Raw genomic sequence first — 22687 nt, 5'->3', positions numbered from 1 at the left:
TGGTTTACCGTATGGTCGTACATCATCGGCTGGTTTGCGTCGGTTTAACCACCCTTACCGCCAGTTGCGCCGGTTATCCGAGCATGGTGAGCAAGTCAGAATGATTCAAGTGCTGTGGTCACCGCGCGCAGACATGCACACACACACACAGACACAGACACACACAAACGCGCGTACATGCTGGTGCACACGCACGTAGTACACGGAGAGAGAGGCTCTCCGACGGCGGACTGGAAAATCGAGAACAATCCCCTTCTATCGCTGGCATCTGCAAAACACGAGATTAATTTTGCCCGCTGCGTCATCCTTTATAACCGCGACCCTCTGCGATCTTAGTGGTAACGAGCGAAATTGGTCGGACGCGGTTTGACTCGTTCGCGATCGCCGGCGTTTTCTGGAAACTTGTTCGGAATTCAGTGAATTATTGATCCCCCCGTTGATTCTCGGCTATATCGCGCACTCGGAATTAATAAATTGGTTTATTTGCGATTCCCGATTCAGCGAATCGGTTTACCAGCGATCACTGAATTAGTCGATCGGTTTGTTCGTCATTCGTGAACCGGTAAAACGGTTTATTTGTGATTCCTGTATTAACGAGCTGGTTCATTTGTCACTTCTAGGATCCCCGAATTACTTCATTCCCAGTCCCGGCTATTCTTGGATCGGTAAATCAGTTCGTTTGCGACTTCTGTGATTCTCCGATCAGTCGATTCCTTAAGATTAAAGCTTGCGTCTTCGAGAATCTCACAATCTTATCTAAATACCTTATGCCAAAGAAAACAAATCGACTACTAATTACAAATGGAAACTATGAAAAGTAAATCAATCGATCTCCAAAATGAACGAGAATTCCGAAGTTCCTAATTTCAGTGTTGTCGGCAGCTTTCACTCTATGCTCCACTTAATTCTAGTGACGCAGCGAGAATATTCATTGATACACGCGTTAGTTAGCACGTCGAAAAAAGTTTAATTATTCGCCATCCGACAGCCGAGCAAGGGCCGTTCTCCTCTTTAGCCGGAACCTATATAGCCGAGCGTACACGGGACAAATACGAGGGAGAGAGCGACGGGACAGAGCTTTTTTACGAGTGAACTACGTTTACGAGCTTATGGGGCGACGTGGTGCACCGGCGTCGTTGGTTAACAGCACGGACAGCTGCGCGTAGTCCGGGCACGTGTCCTCGGCAGCCAGAAGTCAATTTCCTTTCCCGAGGAAACTACTTTCCTCGTCGGGTTCCCTCTATTCCGAAGCCTCCTCCTTTTTTCTTCGTTCCGCGCGGCCCTCCCGATACTAACGGCGACTAATCAACCACTGTTTAATTCGAAATGTTCACGCGCGTTAAATTTGTTTCACTTTTGACCCTTTGCGGGCGAATGTCGATATTCCGGCGAGATGAAATTTTCATATTTCGAAGAAGTCACAAAAACATGATTCGATTGAATAAGGAGAGACCACGTAGCTTCCTTTTGTTCTGTTAATTATACAATTGATATGTAATTTAACTTCATCTGTTGAAGGTTTTGTACATTTCGAAGAATCTTCGTCCGCGAAGGGTTAACCCTTTGCACTCGGAAGCTTTTCACTAGAATCATTCGACAATTTTTCGATGAAACATGGACGACATTATTTGAAACGAACTAATGAGAAAACGCGCGTCAGTTGAGAAACAGAGCTATTTTATATAAATATTTCACATATTGTTGCATTATAGAAAACTTAATATTATGTATAACATTTTGTAATTTTGTTATATCAAATGAAATGGTGACTGAGAGTCACCTCTCGAGTGCAAAGGGTTAATACGCTCCTCGAGCGACAACAATACCATTCGAATGTTTTGAGTTAGCGCTAATGATTCCAGGAGTTAGTTTGAAAATCACTTGAATAACACTCGTAGAACGAAGAGATTTTCTAACGCTAGGTCTAGCGACATTTCGTACATGCCGAATAATTGAATTACTCGAGAAACGGAGTAACTTCAGAAATGTATCTATCGGAAGATTCTCTGCTTCAAAAATCTTCGCGCTCGAGATATTGGAACGAAACGGTTCCGCTTCTCGATTTACATGCGACCTCTCGTCAAGTTAGTTCGAAAACGTCGTCTGTTTCATTAGAGAATGTCGAGTACTTCCAGCGAAACACTTCCGGAGTGCAAATGGTTGATGCCCGTCATTGAAGAGGAACTCGGTTACTGCAACAAGGAAAACGATCGTTTCTAGAAATCTGTTCCTCGCGAATCCTGCAACTTCCCCAGCGACGTTTCAAACTGAACCCCTCGAGGACGAACGTCGGCATTTCCGAGACATCAGACATTCGTATCCGACGCACAAAGATTCGCAGCACGCAGTTCGATCGGTCGAGCACCGAGAGACAAAGATCTCCGGCCGAGATCTCGAGCGTTTAAGAGAAGTCCTCGCCCGCGGACGGCGAAATAAGGGAAATCTACGTTTCTCGGGTGCCCGTTCCGCCGAGAAGATGGTTATCCGATGATCAAAGCGTAAATAAATTATACCGGAAGCATCGAGCACGATTACCCTCTTCGAATTTTATCGGGAATACCGGGAAAAGGCAGCCGCCGTCGGAATTTCGATGTGTATTTCATTTAGATCGGGCGGACGAGGACGGGACGGAGTTCGGAACGAAAGACGGCGGCCCGTAGCCACGGAAGAACGTTTGATCGCGACGCAAGGGAGGGAAGGACACACGAGGGGAGGCCAGGCATGCCCGAGAAAGCATGAAATTGCGCTCAGGTCGCGGCATATTAGATTATTAGGACTCCGCGCGCGCATATCCGGACGTCGCCCCGCTGTATTCCCCACGAGAGAGGACCCTGGGAAATTTTGCGATAAATCAAACGCGGGTCAGCCCGGCCGCAACTACGTCCGCCGGGGAAACAAGACGCTGCTCCGTAGCGTCGCGCAGTACGGCCGTCTGTGCACGGAACCCAAAAATTCGACCGCTCGCGTAACGAAAATTGAAAGCCACCAACGTGTTGCTAAGTTGATGTTTAATTCAGAAATTAATGAACACGATCAGCACGCTGAAAGATTGCTCTATAGACATCTCAGATTGACCACGTATTTATATTTTTAACTTGTATCTATTGTTAAATAGTGGATTGCTGAGATCGTTGCGATTAGAACGAGTCCAAACACGATGGGAATCGGACTAGTTTCGCGATTTAACGTAATTCGCGGAATTAAAGGCTCGTTTCCATCGAATCGACGAAACACTCCGATTCTCGTCGTGTTTGGACTCATTTTAGTCGCGACGATCTCGACAATCCGCTCGACTAGGTTTCAGAAAGTTACATCGAAGTTAATGAAATTGATATTTCCTTTGTCGCGTGTTTGTATTTGCATCGATTCGAAGTCCCGTGTCTTGACCCTAGATACTCAGAGCACCGTGTCTGCCTCTCTTTTTCTCGTTCCACTCGTTCTCCGACTTTGTCAAACTGTGCTCCGTGTCCTCGCTGCGGAACGAAACAATGGAACGACCAGTGCGTTTAACGTGGCTCTCGTCGATCGGCTTAATGCACTCCCGCATCGGCCCGCGCGTGTGCACTCTTGCATCGGCTCGCGTATTCTCGATCGGTTCCCGATGCGTCGGGCCGATCTCCGAAAGATTCGATTTCCCGGCGGCTTTGATCGCGGACGGGTGAAATCGGATTTAAGGACTACTTATCCCGCAGGAATCCTCCCGCCAGCAGCGCCGGCTAGGGGATAAGACGTCGGACGATTATTACGGGCGTATTATGCCCGGGACTTGTCGTGCGCTCTTGTCCGTAGATTTGTAAGAACGTAATCCCTCGCGCTCGACGATTTTATTGTAAGGATCCGCCGGATTTTTGTCGGTACTTCCGGTAATTTCAATCGGGACGCGATGTTGCTCGAGGAGCCTGCGCTGCTGGGGACACGTAGGTTTTCCCGATAAATCTTCCGGATTTGAGAATCCCCACGGTCCACTTGGCACAAGTTGCTCTATAGATCCTCCGAAATCAATCCTTAATGGCTCAGGAATGTTTCTAGATATTGTTCAACGGCTACAGCGATTGAAGACAGGAATTCTGAAAGACGCGCCCTGTTTTTGCCAGACGATTCGCTTAGCTGTCTTTATCGTACTCTGGTTCTAATATGTAATGAAAGTATATGTATAATTAATGTTATAAATAATCAAGATTAATATTAAATTAGCCAAAACATACAGGAATTGATTCGCTTAGGATAATAGTTGGACTCGTGCTGTTGGGACTCACGGCTTCAATTGGAATTGACGTGGGTTAGCTTGAAAATTATTCACTTATCTTGATACAAGTTGCTCCATAGATTCTTCGAAATGCAAGGAATTAAATAGATAATAAAATAATTGTCAGATGCAAGGTATTTTAAGTTATTTTTCAACGGTTACAACTATTGGAATAGAAACTGGTTTCATCTGAAACTAGCTTGCGTTGGTCGATTTTCGAGATTCTTCCTCCGTGTACCGCGATTATTAAGGAAGTCAACGCTTGGGAGTGTCTAGAATCCCACTGAATCCGAGATTAGTTGAAAAGCAGCGGTTCAGAATGTTAGAACAACAGTTCAGCGTGTGAAAACGCGGGCAGATCAACGGAGACGCGCGCGGTCTGAAGTGCGGAGCGCACCGAAACGCGAGCCCGCCACTTCACGCGAAGTTCGGAAGGGCGAAACTTCGCCGGGATCATTGGCGAAGGGTCGCGACTCCGTGTAATTAAAGCCGATATAGGGTGACACGGTAGTTAAAGTAGTAACCGGCTTACTTACCTGTGTTCCCTACTTTCCACTCGGTGGCCGCGACGCTCCCGGCGGGACCGCGTCTGCAACTATCGCGGAAAACTCGAGATCCAATTTGATTATGCCCACTGCCTTCCCTCTGTTTCTTTTCCCCGCGGTCACCGATGACGGCAAGTTTCATTACGCTCACGGAATTCGCGAGCAACGTCTGGTTTACCAATGGCAAGACACTTGTAAGACCTGTGGCAATTTTTCGCATCGATCTGAACGTTCGTTTTTACATTGATACGTCTAATGTTCGATGCATCTGTGAATTGTAAGACTGTTAACGAGTAATCCTAGCTACCAAGTTTCTATTTTGTTAACAACATTGTTTCAACTGTGTAGAATTTTCTTTAAATAGTTCAGTCATCTGTTTGCTACCTTCGCTTGGAGGCAGAGGGCTTCGAAGAGTTAAAGGAAGAATAATCTTAGTAAAACACAACTCCAGTGATTTATAGATAATTGCTTAACCATAATATTATTATGTTTCTATGTTTGTATGTTTATGATAATTGTTTCATCCAGGTAATAACATGTACGTCTTAATTCCCTACCTTCAAACTTCTTTCAAACGAAGATCAAGTCTTCTAATACCACTGGAATAAACTATAATAAACGCCAGTGCTATAAACACCACGAAATTCAGGAAAACTTGGCTATAAACCAACCCAAACGCCACGTTTTATCTCATTTCTCCTTAATAAACTCCGGAAGATCACTCTCAATAAATTAAAATCATCCCAACATCTCCAACTCAACCGTTACCCCGCGAGAATCACATTCCCTTCAATTCCCCTACGAAACTTCCCAAAAAACCAGAATACTATCAATCCCAAAAATCCAACAATACGCTAGCACAGCATCTGAAAAAAGTGTCAATACCGAAGAGATAAAAATGGCAGCAAGCAAAGGCAAGTCCGATGAAGCGAATTCCCGAGCTTCGCTGGCCGGAGGATTTCCCGCGGTGAATCAGCTCCCCGGGCATCGCGTCGGTTAATAACGGAGGTCCGATCTATAGTGGCCGCAATTAATCAGTATCCTTCGTAGCCGGGTACTCCTCTGTCCCGCCGCGCGCGCCGTCTCGTCGAGAGAAGCGTGACAGACGTCGAGCCACCGCGCCACCTGCGCCAGCGAGTCACCGAGGCGGGCCAGAGGAAGCAGGGGGCAAAGAGCGGAGAGAGACGCGACCCCTTTCTCGTTTCCTTGAACCCGGGTATATCAGTCACATCGCTAATTGGAAATCGCTCGTGCGATCTACGGTGTCTCGAGGCGCGCACTGGCAATTAGGTGTGCGCCTACGAGACAGACGCAGAGAGAAAAAGGGAGACAGAGTGAGCGAGAGAGAGAGGGAGGATCGCGACTCCTCTCTGCATCCGTGATATATCCGACCCTTCCCTTTTTCCTTTTCTTTTCACTTTCGGAGACCATATCTCCCGCCGTCTTCATTTTCGCTGGTCCCAGGCGCGCGCCTTGCACGGTTTAGTTTTCCATTTCACGGATACTTGGGCCGCCCGCCTCGTCCGGTGTCCCGCGAGACTGGTCGCCGGGGTTCACGGTTTAGCTACCGGAAATGGATTAACGTTGAGCGTCCTGTCAGTTGCTGGTGACCGACGCTTCCGGATGATTGGAAAACAATCGGCATGCGAGATAACCGGTGTGGAATGGAAATGTTTAGTGACTTAGTTGATAACAATGTAAGGCAAACATCGTAACGAATGATTAATAATTGTTCCTGATTTTCTTTGCAAAAGGAAAACTCTAGAGATTTTCATGGAGCTTAACGTGTTGATAAGTTGATAATACGCGAGGATTGTAACGCCTAATTATTCCTGCGTTTCTTTGATACGAAGGAATAACTACGAAAAACGAAGATATCCGTAGGATAATGAGATGGACGGCAGAAGTCGTTCCCGAGACTGCTCCTTTTCTCGCCGGTGAATCGGTCTAGTTAATTCCTCGTTATTTCGCTACCTCTGGCGACGATTAACGAGGACTATCTCTCCGCGTGAAAACTGCCTCGGGCCCCGGTGATTAGTTGCAGGGTACTCCGTCTGCGAGTCGATAGATTAATTTCGAATCGTGTAGCACTGTTCTCTGTATTAACATCGTTAAGAATCAAGTTACCGATCTGGGTAAGTACCGAGAAGCTGGTACGACGTCATAGGACGCTTTGCTTTCTTCGTTATGATCAGATCGGTGCGTAATCGCCTCAATGAATCGTGTAATTACCGAATTTAACCGATTAGACGACACTTCGATCGTTTGGAACGTCGATTCCAGATGTCGAAGTTTCAAGGAACCGCCGCTGACGAGACTGATTTTCGTTTTCAGGATGGTCCGCATGATCGGCGACGAATTCCTGACGGAGGAAAGGGACCGGAAGTACTACGCCGATCACTACACTTGTTGCCCGCCGCCTCTCTTCATCATCCTTATCACCCTCGTGGAGGTCAGTGAGTAAAAAAGAACACACAGTGTCCTCTACGGCGACGGCCACCGAACGCCCTATATAATTCGTGATCCGCCGGCTTTGATCCGGACCCGGTAGCCTCGGCGCCGATAAATTTTTCATGGAAATACGCGCGGCCGCAAGACGTGTCGCAGGAATACGCGGGAAATGGGGGCAACCGTGGCCGCCGTGGTATTTATTAAAAATGCCTTTGACATGCGCGGCCCTTTTTCCCGCTGCGGTTCGAATACCGCCGGATGCCGATTTCGGCCATCTTGCTTAGGCTCCGGTCACACCGAGCGCGAGAGAAACGAGGTTTCTACTGGTTGAAACTCTTGCGTTAGCTCGCATTTAGCTAGCAGCAGTGGCGTTTCGTCGTTTCGCGATGTTTGAGCCGTTTTGAAAATGGTGTACGATTTTTGGAGAAATATGACTTAGTGGTGGTTTCAGTGGTCGATCTGTAGCTCGATCGGTTGTTTTAATAATTTTATGAATCGTTGCATAGTACAATAAGTTGCATAGTAACGAATTGATAGTGACCGCGTTGAACGTTCGAAGTAGTTTCGTCGGATTCTCGCGAGATTCTAACGAATTTTGTGAGAGGAAGTAGGAAAATTGGCGGAGGAAACTACTCGGAGGGTATTTTAGGTATCTCTTTTCGGAAACCTATTATTCTCCGCTCCATGTTGTATAAATAATTTTACAATAGAGCTGCAGTCCGCAGCGATGCTTAACTGTTTATAAGGTGCGCCGAATGTTTTCCGTTCCGCGCGCGTTCCGCTGCATTTCCGATGCAATATAAACAGAAATCTTATTTTCCGTATCGTCCGGTTTATTTCTGTGAATACCCGTTGTGTACCGACGCGAGAAACGTTTCCCGATTACGGATCGGAGTACCGACGATCCTGCAGCGCACGATGTCTGTTATTTCAAAGCGCATATAAAACTGCATCTCCCCGATAGTGCACGATTCCCCGCATTATTTTATCATCCGCACGGTCGAACGCTCTCCTCGTAACGAAAGTAACGCTCGAGAATGCCCGCGTGAAATCTTAACAGTTCGCGCGCGAATTCCGGCCTCCCCCCGTAAGGTCGCGCGACAGTTATTACCGCTCGTTCGTAAGACACCGGTGTGGTGGCAGCTTAATATCGACGCCGTCCACCGGCTGAAAGTATATCCGAGCGCCTTTTTGTTTTCCCCCCTTTGTGTCGCGCGCGCATTTAACCGCGTTATTAAATTTCCGAGTGTGAATTTGTTTTCACTCGCGCGCTGGAATCCGTTGTATAAAGCGCGCCCGTTAATTCTCGTTTACATTGTGCGCCGGCCGGCACCCGGAGTCCGCAAACGGGCGACTTTATGGGGAAAAGTGTAAAATACCGCGAAAGTTTGCGTAAAATTGGAGTAACACGCATTACGGTAAAGCATGGTATCCGACTTCATCTTAAATTATCCCGGCGACTCGGCTGCACGCGGAAATTCTCGCGTCTCGCCGATAATTCAATCGTTCAACTGTTTCGCGAGTGAACGAACGTTCGTTTGATTTTATTGCTGGAACGTCATTACTACGGGAAATTCATCTTTCCGTGGCTCTCTGTCAGCTACTGACTGTCTCTGCCTCTTTCGGGACTCCATTGTCCCCTTGTTTCTCGATCTTCCTCGAGTTCCTACTTAGAGTAGCATTATCATCAATGCTAAAACATATTCAACAGATAATCTACTTCCAATTAACAGAATTTAACTACTCTTACAAAAGTCAACACATTACCAGACTCTTCTGCCTCGATACAAACTTCGTTACAATGTTTCTACTAAAATTGTTCATTTTTGAAGCACATATCAACCAAAAAATATTCAAGAAGCGTCCATTCTACGCGATCGCGCGAGATGTTCGACGACAAATTACATGGAAGACGATAGCAGAATAGCCAGCCGAATTGCTGATCGAAGATTCAGAATTGAACGGTTTCTTCGATTGATTCTCCATAGAAACTCTGATGTTTCCAAGGCTGTCGGTTCAACAGCCCGACTCTGCTGGAAAAAACTCGAGCGTCGGCGGGTAACCGGGTCTAGGCGCAGTCTTAATACGCAGCGCGCGTCGTCAAAGAGGTTAACGATGGCGGCGCCCATGGTGGCCACAATGTACCGCTTGTCAACCGACTTTCCTCATTATTTTCCCGACTTTCGCGAAAGCCGGCGGGCTAATGTAATTATCCTTTGCGGCGCGAGTAGCCTGTTCGCCGGAAAATGCGCGCGTGCCCCTTTGACGTCGGCCGGCCCGGCGTCAGCCGTGATTAATCAATCTTTTCAACGGGTTTCATTCGACCGTGAGGGATTCCGTCGCTCTCGAACTTTATCCCGGTCCACGGTGACACGCGCGAAGAAATTCCCGTGCTTCCCGGCGAGGGATTCCGATTTGTCGAGCCGGACGGGATTCGATTCGGATACGCGACGCGGGACCTTCCCGTGGAATCTGTAACAGTCGCGAATAAACGGCGCTTTCGGGCGCGAGGAAATATGGCCGTCGGCGAACCGAACGGGAACAAATGTCGCGTGTTTACGGGTCGATCGCAGTCGAAACGTGACTAATTATCGCGTCGCGGGTTTTCGAATGCCGTGGAATTTAACCTCTTAGGCACGGCTGAATTTTGCGCGGGGCTGTTTCTCTGTACGACAGAGTTCTGTACGGACAATGCTGTTCTCTACACGAGTACATTGGAATGAAGTTTTTGATGATTAAATTATAATTTTTCTGAAAGATATGATACACGTAATTTAACTTTAACAATTTACTTCAATAATTAGTAGTAGAATTGGGTATGATCTATGATATATTGGTAGCGACGGAGCCACTACAGTGGCGCGTCGTCCTTAAGAGGTTAAGAGCGGTTCTGTTCGGTTGTTCTTCGTTCTTTTAGATTTACGGTTTTCTAGCTGTTTTCCTGGTTATCCGCTTGTTCGCTTATCCGTCTGTCTATTTATCGATCTATCCGTTCAGCGTTTTATTTGTCCGTGCGGTTATCTATTGATCTATTCACTCATTTATCTATATATCCATCCGTGGCAAAGGAAAAATCGAAGTCCCGGTCGGGATCCTTCGCCTGATCCTCCCTGCAGAGCAACTTTATCCCGGCCGTTGTAAGAGCTTCCGGGCTGACGGAATTTCTTAAACACGCGACGAAACATGGCGGGGCCCAGGTGCGGGCTGTGTACGCAACAACGCTTTCCGATCGAGCCAGCTCGTTAATTAAATACATCCCGCGGTGTAGACTGTAATCCCGGAAGCGACACGTGCGGCCGCCGATCCAGACGAGCGCCCTAACGCGTTGTAATTGAAATATCACGAACAACTCGCCGGATTCCGGGACGGATTTTACAGGTGTTTCGCGCATTGTAAGGGAAACACTTAATTCCGACGCGGAATTCCCGAGCGTACCAATGGAATATGCATTCCGCGTCGTTCTCCGAATCGCGCTCAAATCGCGCGTGTTCCCGGGATTAAATCGTTTAATCCCGTCATTCTCATATTAGAATTAGCAGATTGAAAGTACTTTTCGTTTCGCGTGATTTCCGAATAAATAACAGCTCCAAGAAGTCATTTGCAACTCGAACGATTTCGGAGAAGATTTTTGACGGTCCACGCTACCGCGTTCCCCTGACATGTTACAAATCCGTGAATTTAATTGCGCGCAAACAGGCGTCGCACACGCGACACGGAAAATCGCAAATATTTAAACCGGCTAAACAAACCGGCACCGACGCGGAACACCGATGTATATCCGTCGAATGGAAAGTCTCCCTTTAATCTGTTTGTTCCGAGGGGAACGGCTGGAAAAATTCGAACGTGCCCTTCAACTTGAACATTAGGAAGTCAAAGTTCATTCTTTCGTACAAGTTCATATTACTACTTTCATTTCGCTACATTTTCAAATCGACAGCTAATTATGAATAGAATCGACAATGACAGCCATCTCTGCGAAAACTGATTAAAAAGAGAAACGTATCTGCAGAACGATATTATCGAAACAAATAATAGTTCTCGTTGCTGTTAGTTTAAATAAAAGCATAATATATTTGAGACATTACATAAAAGTGTGTCGATTTGATGTTACAAATAATTTATAATACGGTCGAGACGTTACATAAAAACGAACGCTTCGTTTTATCCCGGAGCAACAAATCAAAGTGCAGTTTATGCATTCACGGGAACAATCGAATTAAACGTTGCCGATGGGAAGCAATTTTTCCGGGTTCCAAAGGGTTCAAATACCCTGATGGATTCGGTCCGCAGCCCGTACGTTACCGTTAACGACAGCACCGTCACCGTTACAGGAGACTTATTAACGCGATAACGAGCCGCCACCATCGGCCGTAATCATTTCGCCCCGGGGTATCATCGAACGCGCGTGAATAATTAATTCTTATTACCGTGCGCGCAACAAATGGCAAGGAACCGTTCCGCGCTGCCTTTCCTTTCTAACGAGGAAATAATAACAAGCCCCTGTTTCCCAACGCGGCCGTTCGATACGCCATTATCGTGTATTAATTCCATTTCGAGATGTGTACGAACGCGACCGCTCGAAAAACCAGGAGCCCGTGAAATTCGGGAACAGGAACGGCTAAGAATATTCATGGTAATTAACTCTAGAGTCGCGGACATTTACCGTATAGTTTGCTCTATCGATTTTCGAGAAAGACTGAAGTCGTTCGTTTACATTTCGGAAATTAGAGATTTCAAAGTGGGGGCACGTATCTTCAGGATTGATCTAGAAATTTGAGTGATGGAATTTTTGGGCAACCAAGACTATGAACGATTGATTTGTTGAATAATCGATATTTTGAACGATTGAACTGTTGAATAATCGATATTTTGAACGATTGAATTGAATAATCGATATTTTGAACGATTGAACTGTTGAATAATCAAGACTCTGAACGATTGAATTGTCAGATAATCAAGACTCCGACCGATCGAATCGTCAGACAATCAAAACACCGATCGATCTAAATCACGCAAAACAATATATCAAGAAACCGGAACGATTCCGCAACAAAGCTCGGCATTAACGAAAACCATCATCCGTGATTTCCCGTACGGCGCGTCCGCCGCGACATTAAATTGATTTTACGCCGGAATTATCGAGCGTTACGCCCCGCTTTTTTACAGCGCGCCTATAAAAATATTTACTCGCGGGCGCGGGGGTAATTTGGAAAAATTCTCAGCGGAATTCAGATTCCCGGGTAACGTTCGCTGTAACCACCTTGTATATAACGCAGGCGAATATTCCCCGATAAAATTCTATTTCGCTCGCCTGCTCTGTCGTCGTTCGGTGCACCGTTGTTTCCCGTTCCCTCCCCCGCCTGCGTTATTTCGTTTCCCCCCTCGCTTTCATATTCTGCTCGCCGCTTATTTCTCGTTCTAATAATTCTTTTTCCGCGCGGCGAGTCCCCTATCGTTGCCTCGTCCCCCGGTACGCGTTTATTATCGGCCGCACGCGTCCCTGCCGCATTAATAACGCGCAGATATTTATCGACAATGGCGCGTTTACGCGATTGTTCCCCGATAACTCGCATTATAACCGGTCCGAGTGATCGGGTCCTAATGGATTTCATTACCCGCCGGCTTCGGGCTTCCCCGTTTTCGCGTTGATCTTCGATTTCAACCCCTTAGCCCCCTGCGGACGGAGATTCTTTGAAATACACGACAGCAGACGAAGCTGAATTATCAATTGCTTAATTAAATATAAAAACAGGAAACTGTCTACCGGTCCCTCGATGTTCGAGTAATTAAATCACTCGTCCGCGACTTAGTCTTTTAAATATAGACATTTCATCTCCAAATGTCGATATTCGTCTGTAAGGGGTTAACACGTTGAGCGCGACGCCGATTTCCTTCTGCTTTTCGTTCTGATCAGAGAACAATTGCGCAGTTCGAATAATTAAACTTCATTAACCCTTCGCGAACGAAGATTCTTCGAAACAGACAAATCCTTCAACATACGAAGCTAAATTATATATCAGTTGCTTGATTAATAGAAAAACAGAAAACTACGCGCTGATCTTTGGCTGTTCGACTAATCAGATTATTTGTCCACGACTTAGTCTTAAAATTATAACCGCACTGATGTCGCTCAAACTAAAACAGCTTGCTATTTCGATAACAATAAAAATTCTAAAAAATCCGTGTTAATCCGTAGATTTAGCTGTAAAAGTAGAAAAGGGATCACTCTTCCATTCAACGCAACGCGTTGCAAATTTGACGTATCAATAATCAGCGCAGTAAAACGCCCAAGCTAAAGTTGCAGAAGTGAGTGCACTAAAATCGCGGAATTTAACGCGATTGTCCGAGGAGGCACTCAACGAAGGCGAGAACTTTCGCGAGATCCGAAGTTCCAGGATACCGCTCATCGAAATAAGGCGATAAGTTAGCCGAGACACTTTAGAGGCATGTTTACCGCGATAACCGCGGCCGTGGGCAACCGGTCGCCGCCATATTTCGCGGCAATAAGCGCTGTGAACTTTTATCTCGCGGCAGCCGTGATCTATCAACGGTGTCGCGGGCCTACCGTGTAGTTCTCGATCCCGGCCAGGCTTTTTGTCCTTGGATCTCCCAGTCCGCGCGCGTCTTTGTCCCAGAAGCGAGCTTCTGCCTTATGTATGGCCGGAGTTCGCGGGCGAGTTTCGAGTTTCGTCCTTCGCGGTTTTTATCCCGGCACCGTGGGCGCGAGCTGTGACTCCCTTCCGACTCGTTCAGCCGAGAAATCGCGCGATAGATCGAGACCACGCGCGGAAATCGATGTTTCTTCGCGTTTGACGCTGCGAGCTGATAAACGCTGTTACAGTGTTCCCACGATTAATGCTCGGTAGCTATCCCTACCATTCAATGGCGATTCCCCTGGGCTAACCGAGAAGTTCGATAGTCGAGTAGTTGTAATATGATAAGGCTGTTCAATGGTAGATATCCGCGAGACAATGTTGAACTTGTCTATGAGGGTTAATAACTGTAGCTTTCACTAACGTTTGTGAGATTCTGCTGATTAAAACGACACCAGACACATACTTTAAGTCAGAATTTATTGGAAGCAGATCATTGTAATTGGTTACATAAGCAGATGTTGCAAAGTATATCGTGTTTGATCTCGTTTCAACCAGAGCAACGTAACGATTCGATTGGCAAGAGCTTCGATCAGTAAACGCGAAGAATAGAAAAGTTCAACGTTACATTAATATTCCCTCGTTCGGTTTAATCGTTCCGAAGGTCTCGCTCTTTCATCTCCGCTGTCCTGCGCAGAGGACAAATAGAGGAGCTCGGATCTTATCTCGACTTGGAATCAACACCGCTGCGCGATTAGTGCTCGGCCGCAGCCCCGATTTTCGGGCAGCAACCGCGAGAGAACGTATCGCGCTCCGCGATTCGCGGAATAAGTTGAATAATCGTGATATTTCGTGACTGCGGGGACGAGAACGGTGCGAGCGTACTTCCGAAATGATCCCGAATGATTCGCAGTCGGTTGCTTCGGGCCTCCAACGCTGCGAAGCTCGTCGCGCCCGAATATTCGTGACGACTCGCGCTGCAGCGCGTTGCGTGCTCTCCGAACGGAAATGCACGGAAAATTACATTTTCGTTTACAACGTCGGCGTAATGCCTGCCGTTCGCCTGTAAAAAGGACGAGGCGGAGAAGAAGGCGGCGGCGAACGGCGGCGAAGAGGTAGAAAGGTGGAACAGAGGCAGGAAATTAGATGGATATCTGTAACGTCGTTCCCCTCGGCGCGCAACGCGACTTTATATTTTCCTTCGAGATTCGACGTCCGCGTTACGCAACTCGTGAAACAGTTACACTTTTTTTTTACGTTCGCAATTTGCGATCCTTACGTAAACTCCGGGGCCACTCGACGGTCTCCGGAACGCCGGAAGATGGCGGACCAGGAGTATTCTTTGAGTTAGCTGTTTCCGACGAGTATACTCGCCAATTTGAATTACAATTTTAGTGAGAACCAAATGAAACGAAGAAGCAACGTTAGAATTATCGGATGGGTCGGAACTTATTTGCGATTTCTTTTACAGTTGCTCAAAACGTATTTACGCGTACTTCGTCGAGAAACAGTCGAAGAAGCCGATTCAGCGATGCCCGTGCTGAAACATGAGTTAATTGGAATTTTAATAAACGCGCGTTTATAGCTTCTACGAGTAAATTTGAAAGGGTCGGTTTAAGTGGCTGGTAACTTTAGTGTTAAAGGCTACTGGTGAGCTAGAGGGCTCTGATTTAAAAATGAAGCTTTAGCTTTGATTTCCGATCGATGATTTCCACCGTCCTGTTCGTTAGGTTTCTGTGGTTGAAATTACGCCGAACGTAGAATTGCGATCGTAATTACTTGTGTAATAAGCGATTGTACTGGCAGGTATAGGGAAGAACGTTGAAATCGACGGATTTCGGAAGTGGAAACGACGATGTTGCAATTATTAAGAGATCCCCGATGATCGCTGTATATTTCGGTGCATATCTTCCGGAGGTACCGGTCGATCTTCGCGCAACGCTCGAAAAGCAGGCGATAAACGCGTCTCCTTCATTCCACCGTTTATAGTTCACGCAAACGTTTCCTTTATTACTCTTTCATTGTCCCGATTATTTAGACTCGCCCCGTAAAACGGCGAAATTTGTTTTCTCCCAAAGATATTCCTTCTTCGAGCTCACCGCGCAGATAAGGATGATTGAATTAATTTTTAAACCCCGCGGACCATGCACAGAAGCATTCCTGTTACGACTTTATGAAAAGATATCGCGAAACTTCTGCTTTCCTGAGTGCATTTTCCTCCAGGATGTTTTTGCATCAAGCAGGAAATCAAGGATTCTTTTCTTAACGATTCCCCTGATTCTCGAAAATAATCTCTTCCACTCTTAAATCCTGCGACTTCTAACGTCCCTAGAATCCCTGGATTTCTCTCGCAATTAACACTAGAATCGTAATCACTGAAATTGTTACAACAGATTTCTTTCGAGTTTCTTCCTGTACCTAAAATGTGTTTCTATCTCTTCACGAGTATACTCGTCAAAAACATCTAACTGGTTAACTAAGTATTAACCCTTTGCACTCCAGAAGTTTTTCACCGGGAATATTCAATATTTTCTAATGAGATACAGACGACATTTTCTTAGACTGAATTAATAAATCTCACTTGCATTGAGGAAGAGAACTATTTTCCTTCAATATTTCGTACATTAATGCATTATACAAAGTTTAATATTAAATATCAAAGTTTACAGTTTCGCTGTGTCAAATCATTTGGTGACTTAGAGGCGCCTCTGGAGTGCAAAGGGTTAAACTACCGATTTTCCAAGTCATCTCCCATGTATAACGCTTTCAAGCCACCAATAATCGCGCAGCAAGAGAACTTACATCCGCCATTTTAACTTGTGCGGTTCTCCAGTGTAAAATCCATGATGTTTCCGATGATCAACGCCTCCCTTCACGACCCCCGAAACTCGCCCTGCAGTTTTAACGAATTCGCATCGCTTTCAAAGACGCAGGCCATCTTTCATCCAGTCGTATTGTCTCGCGGCCCGTCGTGCCTAAAGCGTTCCGAATATTTCACCCGGAACATCTCGTTACAAGAACGAGTCCGTATTACAGAGTATAAAACGGAACCAATCAGACGTAATATCGACCGATTGAAAATCGAACGTCGGATCGGCGTGTCGCAGACCGCCGTTATCATCTTCCGATGGCCAAACAGAATTCGATTCGGCCGTTGTTTCGGCGTTTTCATGGGGAATATTCGATTCCCGGGGCGAAGCCGCTTTTCCTTGAGGATCGGCCGCACAGAGGACCTTTCGGAATTCAATTCCGCGACTTCGGCGGTTCCCGAGGTGCCTTCGGGAATTAAATTTCCATCTGGCTCGATCGCCCGGCCTTTTCCTCGAATATTTTTCGTGGATTTGTACCGCCGTAAACATGGCGTCCCACGTGCGGCGAACATGGCGCACGGTGCTGCGCAATTAGGGGGACAAAACTGGAATTGTAGACGAAAGAATATCGGCTGGCGAATGTTACTGTGCACGTTTTTTCGTAGAGTTATTATTATCTATTCGACTTATTTGTTTTCTTTGTACATTCTCAATGACATACCGAATTACGGGAAACTAGTTTCCATAGTCACTGGGCAGTAGGAAACAAGATTTACTCGACTATTCCTACATTAGATCTATCATTGATATCATTATTCATTAGATTCGCTCTTCATATAATTCATTTGAAATAGAAATTCGACTTTACGTTGCAGCTACATAGTAAACCAAGATCCCATAGATTCCTGTCACATCAGATTCATCATCAACATTGCTACTATTCACTAGAATGATTTTTTCTCTCCTTTCACACGATTCATCTCGAAACCCACGGAATCACGCGGTAAACTAAAACTACTCCAACATGAATCAGAAACGATGTTTCAACGAATCCGAAATTTCGTGAATTTCAAATGGAATTCGGGAAATTCGACTTAACGTTTCAACTATATAATAAAACCCAAGATCCCATAGATTCCTGTCACATCAGATTCATCATTAACATCGCTACTATTCACTAGAATGATTTTTTCCTTCCTTTCACACGATTCATCTCGAAATCCACCGAATCTCGCGGGAAACTATTTAAAACTGCTCCAACATAAATCAGAAACGATATGTTTCAACGAAATTTCGTAAATTTCAAATGAAATCGTCTACAAATCTATAATAATAGTACGCGTAGGAGAGTAGTGTACCAGTACAGAGCAAGAAACACGGTTTCCCTATCGAACGCCTGGCGTTCGACGATTTCAGTACACTGCGCGCCGCGATAATGATATTCCAGCGGAGAAGAGTGCCGATCCGAGGACGCGCGCAGTCTTTGCTCTTTACAGGAACGGCTCGAACGACGATTATTCCGCGAGCAACGTCCGGATCTACATACGCAAGTGGGTATTTGTTCGCGAACGAGTAACGGTGCTGTCAGCCGGCGCGCGGCGCGCGTATGCGTGATACGCTTTTACAATGCGCTCGTTAGTCCCGCCATTTTCCTACCGTGTAAATTGTTCAAGGAGGATCTACGCTGGAACGTCTGACTTAACCGGATCCGCTGGATTATTTCACTGGCAAGACCTGGGGACTCCGGACAGGTAAAAGCTGCGGATCGATTTCCATCGTTTCTGCCTTCGTGTCTCGTGTAAACAGGTTCTAACGCTTTTAGCGCTAACTCTAAGCGAAACGTTTCCGAGATCGAGGAGTATGTTTGTTTTGTCACCCGTTACACAAAGCGAGAACATTGTTGGCGAAAATGGCTCGCAGCGGGAAAGTGGATGCTTCGAGTTTCGCAATGAGCATAGGTGGAAGGTTGTGCGACTTTTTATTGCTGAGTTGCAAGTTTTTATTGCTACTCACCTTCGAAGGTCGATTGTTTTTCAAGTGGAATGCAATTGTCTTTTAATTTTGTAAATTTTTGAATTTCTATGTTTCTCGTCGGAGGTCTTCGTAGATTGAATGGTACTTGAAACAATCTAAAGATGAGAATATATAAGCATTCTAATTGATAGTTCGAAGATACACAGGCGTCTCGAATGTCGCAAACATTGATCAATCTCTTCTCGAATCTCCATTTACCTGTTAATCTCCAAATGAATAATTTAATTGCATTAAATAATCGTCTATTATAGATTCCTACGTAGCACAAATTCCTTGTCTCGAAGTCCGAAGTCAAAAGAACTTCCTTTCCGCGTGGCATCTGAAGAAAACAAGCGAACCACGACGGCCAAATTCACGTCGGGCAGCTGCATTGCGGCGGAGCGGCTTCTAAAGCGTCCGGTCCGGGCCCCAGAAATATAACCGGAAGTTGGATGATATTTTCCGAAAGTTGTCGTAACTCCGAAGAAAGAATCTACTCAAAAATGCGGCAAGTTCGCGCGTTACAATGCGTTCGCCGGATTCACCGCGGTTTTACGGGTTCTTACGGGAGGCCGTACTCCCGCGCGGAAGTTAGTGTACACATTTCCCTTTTTCATGCCGGCAATAAAACATCGCGGCCGGTTACAACGGTTTTTCGTTTCCTTGCGTCGCGTTTCGATTCGTCGACGGTAATTTTCGTTCGTCGCCGGCCGTGCCGATACGGCGCGCCCTACATCGGGATCTGTAATACGAACCGGCTTTGAATTTCATGTAACGCAAAGTGCCTGCCGTATTTTCCGATATTACCATTCGCGTTACATCCGAAAATACATGAGATATTCAAGGTCTCAGTGGTTTTCCGGATATTCCTTGAGAAAACGCGTCCTCCTTCACATTGAACCTACCGAAACTGCTCGCGCCTGTAGCTACTGTAACTTCGTCGAATAACTAGTGATAAAATAAAGATAAATCAGTGAAACTTTAAATATTCCTTACTGGAAACAGAAGGAAAGAGAAAAACTGAGAACCTGATTAATCAGGTAATATAGAAATTAATTTAACGTTAAACGAACGAAGGAAAACGGAGAATCAGTCAAATTTCAACAGTCATTCGACCATTCGCAGTTTACATAAAGATTCAAGGCTAAAATAAGATCATCAATCTGTCTCCTGCACTCCCGTGAAATTTAAAAGCGCAAAATTGCAATGCCATTCGGATGCCATTTTCCATCATGAGTCTATTTATCCACTTGCACTGTAAGAAATTGGAAGTTCTGCGAGTATCTTCGTTCTATCGATCGCGGTACGGCAGTTTTTCTTTTCGTGTCGCGGAATTCATGGTCCAGTAAGATGATAAGCGAACGGAGATCGTAAACGCGGCGCCGCGTCGCGTCGCGTCGCGTCGCGTCTCGTCGAGGCGGCGGCGTTTCAGTAAGGCAGCTTTTAGCGCGATAACCGGGGGAACGCGCGCGACGTTCGAAATGACATCCCCCAGGGCAGAACTAGATCGGATATCGGTTCAAGAGTTCGCGGGCACACGTTTCAGCGTTAATGGAGCCACCGAATGCGCTCTCGACGGTTCCTATTACACGTTACGAGGGAAGCTTACCCTCAGCGCGTGTCCGAAGACTCGATTTTATACCGGCGACGTCGTTCTTGGCCGTGTCCCGACGTCGAACAGCTGCTGAATATCGTTTCTCGAAAGCAGTGCCGGCTATCCGCTTCATTATCCATCGATTAACGCGTACGTGTTCACGTCTACGAATAATCGTCGGAAACTTTCATTCGAGTAACGTGTACCTCGAAACTTAGTTGCTTCAGTAATGATTCCTTCAACACTAAAACTACCGAGCACTTCAATTGACTTTTTAAAGTTTCGCTATAGAAACTCCAAGAGTGCATCTGTTCAGTCCTTAATTGATTTACAATTCAATTTGCGTAATGCTAAATGAATTTCTTTAATAATTTCTCAGAAAAACATTTGTTACCTTCCTAATAATTGCAAAAAGAAGACATCAGGCATGAGTCATTTGACCCCTCTGGTAGTTTTAGTGTTAACCAGCTGTTTGGTAATGATTATACTAGTAACTCAAAACTTCTCCATTTCTTCGAGTATACTCGAAAACAGCGAATTAACACTCGAGAGGCGATTCTCAAGCCTCAAATAATTTTATACAAATTGAAAACCTTGATATTTACCATTAACCTTTGTACACTGCATCGATATGTGAAATATTGAAAGAAAACAGCTTTCCCTTCGTGTATTTCTTGATAAATTCATTTTAAAGAATCTTGTCTACGCCTAATTCGATAATATTGTACGTTTCAAGTGAAAAGCTTTCGACTGCGGAGGGTTAAGGGTGAAATATTGCAGCAGGAAAAGAAATGAAGTTATTAACCCTTTGCAGACGAGCGTCGACATTTCGGCGAGATGAAATCATATTTGGAAGAGTAACTCAAACAAACGATTCAATTACTCAAACAGCAAGAGATCAGTGTATAATTTCTTTCCATTATTTAAGCAATCCAATATTATATATTCCAAAAAATCTTCGTCCGAAACGGTTAACCCTTTGCTCCAGAGGCGCCAAGTCACCAAGTGATTTGAGCAAAACTGTAAACTTTGATATTTAACATTAAACTTTGCATAATGCATCAATATACGAAATAGAAATCTCACATCCATTGAGGAAGAGAACTATTTTCTTTCGATGAGATTTCTTAATTCAATCTGAGAAAATGTCATCTGTCTCTCATTAAATATTGAATATTCCCGGTGAAAAGCTTCTGGAGTGCAAAGGGTTAAAGAGGTCAAGAGGCAGAGGGCGAATTCACCGAACGGTACACAGTACGGATAAATTTAGATCGCTAATAGACGATTAGCGGCGCAATTCCATTGGCCGGCGCTGCGAAAACAGCTACCGAACGGCGAACTGGAACGCGTTGCGTGCGAGCGATCCGAACTCGCGGCGCGTCACGCGGATCCTGCGCCGGTATATACCGTAGCCACTTGAATAAACATCAATTTGATATCGCTCGTATATTGTGTCATCCGCGCGTTCGCCTCTGTTCGGCCGTCATAGCGCGCATAAATGTCTGGCCATTCGGGGTTTCACACCTGTGCGCCCCTCCCCATTAACCGCTCCCACCCTTCCTTCGCTTTTCGACGTCGATACGCGTTCGCCGCGTTTCTTTTCAGATCGTTTGTTCGTCACCTGTTCGCGTCACGAGTTCTACGCTTCTATTCTACCCCCGTTCCCTCCCCCGCGACACGGTCTCCTCGCGGAACGGCTGGAATTACCAGGCTCTCGCCATTCACGCTGCTCGCTTAGCATTGTTCCGCGCGGACATACGGGAAAATCTGAATTCCGCGAGTTCTTCGGCGCCGTTTTTAGTAATTCAGTGGTCTTGTTATTAGTGGCTCTGTGCTTTCGTAGCTTGTTTCTGTTGTTGGCAGTTCTGCGATCTTGTTCCTAGTCGTTTATTGTTCCTGTTGTTGGCGATTCGATTTTCTCAGTAATTCGCTGCTTTTGTTATCGGTAATTCTATTCTCCTTTTAGTAATTTGTCATTCAAGCAAAGCTTCGACCGAGACTAGAAAAATTCCCTTCGCAATGATCCATAATTCTGATATATCCAATCTTAACAATCTCTCACGATCGCAAAAACAGATTGAAACTCAATAATTAGTGGTCTTATTATTAGTGGTTCCGTGTTTCGTTTTTGGTAGCTTGTTTCTGTTGCCAGTTCTGTGATCTTGTTTCTAGTCGTTTATTGTTCCTGTTGTTGGCGATTCGATTTTCTCAGTAATTCGCTGCTTTTGTTATCGGTAATTCCATTCTCCTTTTATTAACTTGTCATTCAAAGCCTTCAACCGAGACTAGAAAAATTCCCTTCGTAATGATCCATAACTCTGCTACATCCAACCTTAACAATCTCTCACGATCGCAAAAACAGATTGAAACTCGATAATCCGAAAGTTTCTTAACTATCCTCGCGATCGAGGTAGAACGTTGAAGTTTAAAGCGTA

The 22687-nt window shown here is 45.6% G+C and overlaps 1 protein-coding gene across 2 annotated transcripts in view; it reads left to right on the top strand.

Annotated features, from left to right (window-relative positions):
* Positions 1 to 22687, top strand: part of stet (stem cell tumor) — a 455475-nt gene that overhangs the window by 333888 nt on the left and 98900 nt on the right. For both annotated transcript variants that reach the window (XM_031972871.2, XM_076374319.1), the window contains one exon: positions 7126 to 7243. In XM_031972871.2, the coding sequence (XP_031828731.1) occupies positions 7126 to 7243 (118 nt within the window). The remainder of the gene's footprint in view (positions 1 to 7125; positions 7244 to 22687) is intronic.

The sequence above is a fragment of the Nomia melanderi genome, chromosome 2, assembly GCF_051020985.1.
Source record: "Nomia melanderi isolate GNS246 chromosome 2, iyNomMela1, whole genome shotgun sequence".
NCBI lineage: Eukaryota > Metazoa > Arthropoda > Insecta > Hymenoptera > Halictidae > Nomia > Nomia melanderi.
This window is presented reverse-complemented; position numbering and strand designations above follow the sequence as displayed.